This window comes from Semicossyphus pulcher, unplaced genomic scaffold, assembly GCF_022749685.1.
Source record: "Semicossyphus pulcher isolate SPU_LCO1_2020_fin unplaced genomic scaffold, fSemPul1.0.p SCAF_25, whole genome shotgun sequence".
Taxonomy (NCBI): Eukaryota; Metazoa; Chordata; class Actinopteri; order Labriformes; family Labridae; genus Semicossyphus; species Semicossyphus pulcher.
The window spans coordinates 5,315,391-5,325,915 of NW_027211699.1; the positions used below are offsets into that span (position 1 = coordinate 5,315,391).

At 40.7% G+C, this 10,525-nt stretch overlaps 2 protein-coding genes across 3 annotated transcripts; both read right to left on the reverse strand.

Annotated features, from left to right (window-relative positions):
- Window positions 1-447: 447 nt before the first annotated feature.
- nfatc2ip (nuclear factor of activated T cells 2 interacting protein) lies at window positions 448-5,407 on the reverse strand. Its single transcript, XM_069676294.1, has 9 exons — window positions 5,366-5,407; window positions 4,316-4,414; window positions 4,164-4,224; window positions 3,957-4,077; window positions 3,709-3,789; window positions 3,286-3,541; window positions 3,020-3,164; window positions 1,035-1,159; window positions 448-930 (listed from the first exon to the last, which is right to left on the reverse strand). The coding sequence occupies exons 1-9, from the start codon at window positions 5,375-5,377 to the stop codon at window positions 769-771; spliced, it is 1,062 nt and encodes a 353-aa protein (XP_069532395.1). The 5' UTR covers window positions 5,378-5,407; the 3' UTR covers window positions 448-768.
- A 1,085-nt stretch (window positions 5,408-6,492) lies between these two features.
- sgf29 (SAGA complex associated factor 29) lies at window positions 6,493-10,315 on the reverse strand. Of its 2 annotated transcripts, none has more exons than XM_069676190.1 (10): window positions 10,231-10,315; window positions 9,520-9,603; window positions 9,332-9,407; window positions 9,033-9,105; window positions 8,880-8,944; window positions 8,639-8,768; window positions 8,082-8,228; window positions 7,948-7,983; window positions 7,559-7,721; window positions 6,493-7,099 (listed from the first exon to the last, which is right to left on the reverse strand). In XM_069676190.1, exons 2-10 carry the CDS (start codon window positions 9,583-9,585, stop codon window positions 6,983-6,985), a joined length of 873 nt encoding a protein of 290 aa, XP_069532291.1. In that variant the 5' UTR covers window positions 9,586-9,603; window positions 10,231-10,315; the 3' UTR covers window positions 6,493-6,982. The 2 variants fall into 2 exon arrangements, with proteins under 2 accessions (XP_069532291.1, XP_069532292.1); XM_069676191.1 differs by lacking the exon at window positions 10,231-10,315 and adding an exon at window positions 9,757-9,855.
- Window positions 10,316-10,525: the final 210 nt, after the last annotated feature.

The following is a 10,525-nucleotide window of genomic DNA, read 5'->3' on the forward strand; positions in this document are numbered from 1 at the left end:
CAATTCAGGACTCAGGGTTATCTGGATTCAAATTGCAATTTTTCCTTTTGTATTAGATGTGTCAGCAAGTTTTGATTCTACCCTTTGTTGACCTCAGCGAGAGTGGGTTGAAGTCAACAAACTGAGTGGAATACTTGTCTTGTTCCTCTTTGTCTTGGGGGCTCGTCCGGGAGCCCTAACTTGTCTAAGACCCAGGGGCGACAAAAGCCTGCTTGTGAGATTGTGAGGAACACTGTATGATATTGAATGAGGAAACAGTATTGACGACGATGGTAAACGTCTGGGAGTTGCATTTCTGAGGGGTGACGACCCACACTAGCAACAAATGTCGGGTCTAAGAGATATCATCGTGTGCTGGTAAGTGAGTGATTGCAAAATAGAAAACCTCTGATGAGATGTGCAAAACAATAATGTGTGAGAAACACAGTGATGACTCTTGTTTACAGATTTCATTGAAAACATACAAAATTCATGGGAAAATCTGGGAAGATGGTAAAACCAAAGTTAGCTGGATAGCATTTATGACATGGAGAAGTAAATCAGAGAAAGGCAGCGGAGTAGTCGGCAGGAACACTAGAGGGAGGGGGAAACTAAACGATGTCCTCAACTCTTACATCACAGAAAGAACTGCATCACCACACAGGTGTTTCATTTTGAAGTGTTAAAAAATATAACAATTTGTTTCCTCATATTTGTACAAATAAAGTGACATTTACAAATACTGAAGTATTCTTTATATAACACTTGAAATGAAAAGAGCCTAAAGGGTTAAGTCCAAACTTCGATGATGTCTCCGTCCTCCATGTCGAGCTGAGCCGGCGTCTGGCTTTTGGTCACTTTGGAGCCGTCGAAGTGGAAGCGAACTTTCCTCTTGTTGATGGTCGACATGTTGGACGTGTACTGGGAGAAGATGGAGCCCAGTGGTGCGTCCTGAAACACACACACACACAGATCATGACATTATTGTGTGTTATGCTCCTAACACAAACACAAAGCTGGTGAAGAAGAGAGAAAGAAGAGGAGGAGCTACTAACTTTGTGCAGAGAGAACTCCTGTGAGGAGTCTCTGTCTTTGCTCTGCAGCCTCACTGTGATGCTGCCCCTGCTGCGGCTGCTGCTGTCAGTGCTGCTTTTCTCCTCTGCTGCCATGACGTCACACTCTGACAACAACAAGAGCAAAAGAGATGAGAAGGATGATTATTATTACTATTCTCTGTAGCCTGATTTTAGCCTTTTATTGATTTAATCTTTTAATAACTTAATCTGTTTCCAGCAGGCTCGTGTTCCACAGGACAGGGGGAAATGTGGTTCAGACATTCATATTCTACGGACGCCGTAAACGGACATACATCAATACATACAACCGGAAGTTATCGCGGAAAAACGGATGACGTAAAATTCGGGGTACAAGACGCTGCGTCCTATATACCAGTGCGACCGATACACCGGTATAAAAAGCAGAGAGAGGTATTTTATTGTGTTACTGCGTTTTACCCAGACGATGGCGCTATAAACTAGCTAGAGCTTTTTCACAGACGTGCGGCGTCATGATCGCCAGTGCAGCCACCATCCTCACAACAATCCACGTTACCGTAGGCTGAGCTCAACTACCGCTACAGTAGCAAACAGGACTAGGGATGCACGATATAATCGGCACGTTATCGGTATCGGCCGATATTGGATTAAAAATGAACTATCGGATATCGGCCAACACGCCAATATCCGCCAATATAATTAACCGATAAAATAATGGGCTGCAGCATACTTGATTAAATGCCCGACCTCGGCGCAATGTCCCCGGCGCAAAGAAGACCTGCGCGGCGCAGCGTGATGACGTCTTCAAAGTGTCTGAAATAGAAAGCAAAACTGCTATTTGCAATGACTGCTCAGCTTCAGTGATGCGAGGAGGAGCCAAGGCAAAGTCTTTCAACACTACAAATTTGATTAACCATCTCAAGACCCGTCACCCCGACCGTTGTAACAAATGTGATAAGAGTATCACCATTATACTGTGCGCTAATTCCAATACAGAAGAGAGTTGATGATCTCTGCAATTAGGTGTGCGGGAAAAAAATATCGGTATCGGTAATCGGCTAAAAATCCAATATCGTGCATCCCTAAACAGGACATGGTGAAAACAGATGGAAGGCTATAATTTGTGTGCGTTTTGAATGCGATTTAAATTAAAATAAATTGAAATAGTGTTGAAATAACTTGCATACATTTTTTATCAAACCTTTTTTCTCGCTCTGGGATACCCCCAAAAACAGACTGCGTTTTATATTCCGGTGTGTTTTGTATTCCAGATTTTACGGTAAATAAAATATCAGGATGCCCTGCTTAGGGCTACGTCAATAAATGTACTGAAGCAACTGTTTGCCAACTAGTTTTAAAGAACCAATAATGGTTTCAGTCATCTCCTGAGCAGATGTGCTAATGATCCAGCGACTGAGTCAGTTTGTCATAAAAATAACTGTTAAAAAATATGTTACTTGTAGTAATAGTAAACATTTAATGTGTGGAAAACTTTGGTTTTATGAGCAAAAGCCTGCAAAATTAATAATTTCCCCATCAGTCTTAGCTTAGTGTTTACTGCTAATTAGCAAATGTTAGCATGCGAGTCGTGCTGTGTTGTGGCCTTGCTCTAGACAGAAGCCCCTGTGTGCTGCAGGTGAGAGGTCAAGTTAATGATTTGAGGCCATCTAGTGGTGAAATTAAAGAAGTGCATCAGTGCTCCCAGGGAGTAAATGAACAAAATATGGCTTTAAATCAGGTTAATTATACAAACACAAACCATTATATATATATACATCTTAAAAACAGACTTCACTTTTTAAACAGCCTTTCCTTAAAATAATTAAAAAACCTTTCACTTCAAATTTCCGGACCCTTTATGACTGACCATCCACACTTAGTCATATGATACGACAAACCACTTGAGCAAGTCTGGAACTCTGAAGGCGACCATGACTTGTGGCCTTTATAGTGAGAACAATTTTGCTGTCGATGATGCGACCCACCGATAATATCTGCAATGCCGAGGCCGAGCTCGCCGACGGTTGCGTCTGTGGGAAGCTCCACCTCCTTCCTCATCAGCAGGAGGCGTTGAGGAGGAACATTCAGGATGACGGACAGCTGCGTCACCACGTCACTTAAAGGTGTCGACTAAAAACACAAACCAGACAACAAGTTCAAATAGTCTTGCACTGATGTAAATCTTCCTCCATCTCTGCTGCATCTATGTCAATGTTTTACATGTTTTTTAGTGACGTCTCTGTGTACGTACCAACAGCACCCGGATCTTGTGGACGTCTGTTCGGCAGCGAATCTTCAGAGGGATCTCTCTGACTGAAGAGCTGTACGGGGAATCCTGAACTCTAGCGTTTGGGCTCAGGAGGACGACATCATCATCGTTGTTTGAGTTTATTAGGATGACATCATCATCTTCAGGAGACGGAGATCCTCTGCGACATCTGGATCTCTTATCCTTAGGTTCGGGAGTCAGGAGGGAGCTCACCGCCTGCAGCTTTCTGTCGATCTCACTGAGGGACACAAACACAAACATACACCAGCTGTTAACTTCGGAGCTGGATCCAATTTATAAACTATGCCATAAAAGTTATAAGGGGATCCAAGCAATTTCGGTTGCTGCCAGATTTTATTATTATTATTATTATTATTACTACTTCAATTATATCAGTTGGTTCACCTGATCTTCTTCAGGAACTGTCTTGAGTGTTTGTTGACCGGACTCTCTGGAGGAGAAGGAGAATGGCAGCGGGTGGCTTCTCTGAAATAAAGGAGGAGGAATGTTATCAATGAATCAAAGTAATGTTGTTCAGCGGGAAACGTCCAGGTGCAGATTTACTGATTTAACAGCACACTTGTTTTGAACGATGCTCATTTTAGATTATAAAGTTTTAGGTGGATAAATTAATCAGCTCTCTGAGTACTTACGGCTCTGCTTTCTTCTCCACATGTTCGGATTCGTCCTCCTCAGAGTCACTGAGGCTGATGATGGCTGCTGACGGCCCTTGAGATGAAAATCCAGACCACAAAACCTCGTCTACACCGTCGTCTGGTCAGAGACAAAAAAAAAAATCAAATCAACCTTACAGGGTGAAAATCACCCTCTGCTTTCTCCCAACGTTAATACAAACTCACCTGTGTTTTCCTTTTTAGTAAACATGGCTGCCATCGGCTTCAGCTGCAGACTGCTGCTCACCTGACAACAGAACCCCTCAGGTTATTTTGAATAATAAAAAAATAACACTGCTCTAGAGTCAGCCTTTTCTGATCGCTGCCCGTTTGTTTACCTTGCTGGAGTAGATTGGCACCGGGACGAAGGCTGAAGGGTCGAGGATGCGTCTACGTTTGGGTGGCGGCTTCACAGCCTGAACCTCGCTGTCAGACACCTGCAGAACAGAGACAGGCAGTGATGAGCTGCACTACACTGCTGTCTATATAACATAGATAAAACATTAGGGTGACTTTTTTTTAATAGGTTGATGTTAAATCTAGTGGAGACCAGTTTGAAGTCTTTTGATATGAGCCATCAGTAGTGTTGATGCATTATATATTTATTTTTTGTAGAACTGAGCAATACTTTTTAATTTCTCGTTTCTAATGCATCAGCCCTGTCATACATCTCATATTCAAGAAGATCGTATGGAGGTGTTTTAAATATGATTTCCTCGATATGAATGGTCTTGACACAATCTAAGAAACACTCAGTATAACGCAATAGAGCTAAACATCACTCCCAACTACAGCTTCAAAAATGACCGTTAGAAACAACGTCTAGCACTTACAAGAACTGGGGATTCATTTATAACCTTTATGAATTTATTTCATTGTTTTAATTGCTTTCTTTTAGCTAGGTACAACTATTACTGAAGTGAAAACGAATGCTAACGTTAACCTTAAATGAGCTAGCCAAATACTTACTAACTAGACATTTTAAATGGGGTGCTACACTAGATATACTTTCAATTGCGGTTACTAAGTGCCAGCTTTATTTACGTTGTTAAAATGGTAGTTTAATGGTCACTATTATAGTATTTGGTATCACTAGATTTTAAAAGCGAAACCAAAAGAGGAACGAGCGGACGACCTGTGTCACCGACGCCTCGGCTCGTTAACTACATACTCTTATTTTAAAGGACTGGATTAGACGTTTTATGCTAGTGCAGTTAATTCGCAGTTAGGGGAAGTTTAATCTGTTTTTCTGGCTTTCCAGGCAAATTTGTCCACTTTTGCTCGTTGAAAATTTAAACACAACTACATTATACTTCTTGTTTTTGACATCGCTCATACATGAAGAGGTTTTTTATCGATAAAAAGCCGCAGATATGTCAGACACTCACCGCTTCTGCCATTATTGTTTCTTTTCCGCGCGCTGCTGCTACCTTCACGGACTGTGGGATATTTCAGCAGTCAAGTGTTGCTTTCAAGTACAATTGGTATGCGAAGTACAAACAACTTAATGTTAAAAAGTAAACGTTCCCTATCTTTAGCAGCACCAGTGGTAGAAAGTTAGTAAATATAATGTATAAAGCCAAGAATTATACTGAAGTCAAATTTACTTTATATTTCTATTCTACCACAATTCAGAGGCAGATATTGAACGATTTACTCCTCTACATTTATTGTATTACTTTTTATTTTCTTTATTGTTTTTTTTTAAGTATAAACCGAGGTGAAGTTAGTTTTAAGTTGGATATTTGACAGACTTGTATTCACTCAGCTTCCCCCAGAAGGTTGACTTGTCAATAAACTAGTGTTTAATGGACACAAAACTGTTTTTAAAAAATAAATATTTCCATTGCCTTAATAAAAATTAGGATTCAAAAATACTATATAATAATATTATAATATTATCATATTTTAAAATAAAAGTTTTTTTTACAATAGCTTTCGTGTCATGTGACCCAGTGTCCTGAAATAGATGTCTGGCGTTAATACTCAATTGTACAAATACACACCTCATTATATTTCATTCTCTTGCTTTTTTAAAAATGTTTAATTAATATCTCTAAAAAAAATACTCTTTTTCAATAGCTTCCAGGTCATGTGACCTTGCGGATTCAAATCAATGCCAGATACCTATACTCAATTGAACAAATAGGACACAGCGCATTATATTTTATTTTAGTGTTTATGTCTAATCTAATCTAATCTACCATGTCTGCATCAAAACACAGCACTTGGTCTATTGTTATAAAGTGAATCTTTGATAACAATGTCCAGTCTCTAGTTTAAAGACTACTTTTTCTGCGCTGCTGGCTCCCGAGTGAATGGCTATCAAATATCCAACTTAAAACTAACTTCACCGCTGTAAAGTACTATACCTATAGTAAGTAAGTATGTTGCATTATCATAGTACTTTCATTGTCCCTCAGGGGGAAAGAAGGGTGAAGTAAGTAGTCCCATCTTTACCAGCTGCAATATTGAGTGTGTCTGGAGAATAAGAGACTAAACAGAGAAGCATAAAAACAGTCTTCAAATCTGGTCTTTAAGTTTTTGTTTCACAGAATAAACATTAAAACTTGACATAAAAAATATACAATTCAGGCCCTCGAACATCTTTACAGGAACTTTACAAAAAAAATCAACATACAAATCCATGAACATAGAGGGAATTATAAAATACCAGCGCTGTGGGAAGGTGATCAAAAGGTGACCTCAAAGTGTTAAATTGCCCCACAAAGAACGTTTCTCCAAAGTTTTAATAGTTAATGGAGCCCATCTTTATGCAGTGCATTGTCAGACTTCTCAGTGACTTGGCTGTGATTTTGTCCAACGCAGACACTATTCTGACTGAAATCGTAGATCTGTTTGACACACAAACATTGTGTGTTCCTGGGAGGTTTATTCTAGATTTAAACAGATCTAAACATAATTTCAAAGTAAAATGGAAAGCACGTAGAAATGCTCTAAAGCAGACGTCGTCCCTCAGTGTGTTTTTGGAATCCAGTCGTCGATTACTTCTTCTTGTTCTCTTTGCAGGCGACCACGTACCGCTGAGCCACGTTCAGCGGAGGGGAGTAACCGTCGGCGTACGACGTGTCCTCAAACAGCACTGAGTAGTCGTCCTGAGGCTGCAAACAAACACATGCTCAAGTTAGTGCGGCGGCTCCTGCAGTGTGATGTCGTCTCCTGGCTGGTGGTTTTTAACAGTTGTGTTAGAAGAGACGAATATGGGTGATGTATCAGCTAATGATCGGCCCTGGACCCATATCAAAGAGGGAAATTTGCTCCTTAAACCTTTTTTGTCACACCCGCCTTCAAAATCCTTTAAAAGAGGTTAAGCCCCGCCTTCCCCACATCAGCTGTTTTAAGTTGCATTCATCAGTTAAAGGCACATTCAGCCAATTTCCAACCTTATCTAACCTTAAATCAGCTATGCAGCAGTGAGGATTTGGGTATTACTGGGCTTCCATAGACATGCTCATCCAACTTTCAGTTTACATCCAACTCTCAGTTTACATCCAACTTTCATTTTACTGTGTTTTGATAATTGCATCCCAAATTATTCTGAGCTGAGTGCCGAGCCTCACCCTGTGTGGGGGTGTGTGGATGAGAGCCCGGTAGAAGCAGGTGGTCTGGGGGTAGAGGGCCAGCACCAGCTGGTCCTTACTGAACAGGGCCTCGGGGTCCGTCTCTGGGTTGGCCTTCCACTGAGGCAGAGGGATGATCCGCCGTCTGCTTAGAGTGTGTCTCCTGATCACACACACACACAAACACTTTTCAGAGAAGTTTGTTTGGATCGTCAGATTTGGAGGCTGGAAGCGGTTGGCTCGACATTGCTAAAATCAATTTAATACTGCACAGGAACCCTGTGGACAGCAGGGTGGCAGCATTCCTTCATTTTTTGTGTACATTTGATATTTAGCAAACTGCACCTTACTGTTCAACTTGTCAACAAGATGTATAAATATGTACTCACTCTTTGCCTTCCTCATCAATGTCGTCAACTTCATACCTGGATGGAGGATTAAAGAGTCAGATCAGCTTTGATTTTTTGAGTATTTTACATCCTTAAGTGTGAGGACAGAGTTATGGTGTGTGTAATGTTCTCACTTGTTGGTGGAGTGGTTGTAGCTGACCACCTCAGCCAGGATCCACTGCTCGTCTCCGTCCACCGCCTTTACCCTCGCTGCCACTTTGTCGCCCTGTTTGGCCACGTAGTCGCTGCTGGCAGGAGTCGCCCCGCACAGAGGAGGGGGGCTGATACAGAGGGCGACACAGTCCATAGACAGTTAAACAGTTAGCATAAGTTATGCATCATGCAAGTACTTCAGCAGGTGTTTCAGTTCCTGTGTGTGCAAAGAAGCACCTCGAGACAATTGCATGAAATTATGATGCATCTGTTTCTGCTGCTTTTCTGTGGAGTGGGTTGTGCCCAAGCCTCCCAGGGTGGGAATTGAAGCCACGGTGAAGTGCCAAAAACTTCAGTTCCTCAAGTGACCGTTCCAAAACAGATTCAATTCCCACCGAGCCACATGTTAAAATGTCAACATTATGCCAAAAATAAGTAGTTTAAGGCTCATGATCAGTCCTTGTTGGGGAAGAAAATTATGACTGAGACAGTGATAAATGACTAAGGACTACTAAAAGTGAAACTTCTCAGCAGCTACCTCTCCCCAGGCTTGCCAATCCACAGAGGGAGCGTCATGGCCGACTGCTGGAGGAGCGTCATCAGGACGCCTCGCCTCATTGTCTTCCTGGGAGGGTCGCTGTCGCTGTAAACTCCCGCCATCTTAGCAGCTGCAAAAACAACAACAACAACAAAACATTCAAATCTGAATGTCTTCAAATTAAGCAACACAAGATGCAGAAACTTTATCAGCATAATGTATCTCTTCATCACAGACTTACCTATTCGCCTTTCCTCCAACAAAGACTTGATCTCTGCTATTTTATCAAGAGCATGGCGCAGGATGCTGTAAGAGATAAAAGAATAATGTGAACAGAGTTACAAGTAGAACAGAAACAGAAACTTTAAAGAAAAGTGAGTTTGTGGCTTCTCACCTGCACTCTGCCTCAGCATCTGCTTTGGCAGTTGTGTACAGACCCCTCAGCTTTGTCCGGTAGTACGGGGAAGCTGAAGAGTAACAAAACAAAAGACTCGACTCAGAAAAGAAACGTATCAGTTTTACGTTTATTTTCGGAAAAGAGAAAACATCTAAAAACTGTGCATGTGTTGGTGTGAGGAAGACATCCAGTCCTCACACCATGGTTTAAACACTGTAAAAAGAGTTTTTTATATATATATATATATATATATATATATATATATATATATATATATATATATATAATGTTATTACTTTTGTTTTCTGTCTGCATCCTCTCGTGTGTTTTCTGAATGTTGAGCAGATTGTGTTCACTTCTGGACCTCTCCTCCTAAAAAGGGATACATGGTGATTAATTGGATATAAATTACACTGAGATAGCTTCACATATCCTAATCAATTTTAATCTGTGTGATAATATTAACTAATGTGCTCTAACTCACCTGGGTCTGTTTGATGAGCTGATGGAGCTCTGTGAGCAGCTCTGCAATCTTGGTATCGGCTGACATGTTTTGAAGTCTGAAAGACTAGCATTCAGATAGAGTGTTGTCAGAACAGTGTAATATACAAAACTCAATTAAAAAAGCTTTACTTTTCATGGCAAGGGGCGGTTTTGGAAAGAAATACAGCGTAGGAACAGAGAGCAGCAAAAGAACAAATGATGTATACATTTTTTTTACCCTGTATTAAAATAAAACAAATAGGCGCCGGATAAAAAAGTGGACCCCACAGATCTTAACTGATGATCTACTAGTTTCCATTCGTCCCTAATAACAAAGCGTCACAGAATTGACAGATTTCTGAATGGAGTTCTGTCTACGATTCTTGACTGGTAGAATATTGCTCGTATTGCCACTAAAGCTACAGCACTTTGGACTTAGACTGCAGGGGAAAAAACACAACATTGATTAATTAAGGTTAGCTAAATTATTCATGTTACCTTAGTAACGGTTATCAATGAGTCGAGGTAAAGTTACAGTCCCTTACGTGCTAGCTGACTGGGTTAGCAAGTGGTTTGTTTCGCTAATGTATGCTAGGCTGTTAGCTACACAATTCGTGTTCATGCTAAAAAACATTATGCGTTTCCACATTTATAGCTTAATGTACACAATATGCTTAATCGTTTATACAACGCAACATGTAACAGCCCTTACCGTGTTAGTTTTTCTATTTATTTATTGTCGACTTGCTAACGACGCGGATAGCTTCTTCTTCTTCTGTGGTATTTACGGATACTGGTAAACCAACCAGTTTAAGACACCGCCACCTGCTGGGCGGAGCGGGGAGCTGCAGGTTCGACACAGATCACGAAAATAATGTTACTCACCCAAGTCATATAACAGTAAAGGTAATACCTTTACGGTACTTTTACAAGCAATGTATTTGAAATTTTAAATACTTGTATTTTACTTGACTATTTCAGTTGTCTTAGATTCATAATAATAATAC

What these genes read in the sequence shown, in the direction of transcription:
- nfatc2ip (XM_069676294.1), bottom strand. An exon ending in CAGTTCCTGAAGAAGATCAG is followed by an intron (nt 3,542 to 3,708) that starts GTGAACCAACTG and finishes TGTGTCCCTCAG; the next exon opens with TGAGATCGACAGAAAGCTGC. An exon ending in AGGAGTTCTCTCTGCACAAA is followed by an intron (nt 931 to 1,034) that starts GTTAGTAGCTCC and finishes TGTGTGTTTCAG; the next exon opens with GACGCACCACTGGGCTCCAT.
- sgf29 (XM_069676190.1), bottom strand. Translation starts at nt 9,585, where the DNA reads ATGTCAGCCGATACCAAGATTGCAGAGCTGCTCACAGAGCTCCATCAG. An exon ending in ATTGGCAAGCCTGGGGAGAG is followed by an intron (nt 8,229 to 8,638) that starts GTAGCTGCTGAG and finishes CCTCTGTATCAG; the next exon opens with CCCCCCTCCTCTGTGCGGGG. An exon ending in TCCACACACCCCCACACAGG is followed by an intron (nt 7,100 to 7,558) that starts GTGAGGCTCGGC and finishes GTTTGTTTGCAG; the next exon opens with CCTCAGGACGACTACTCAGT.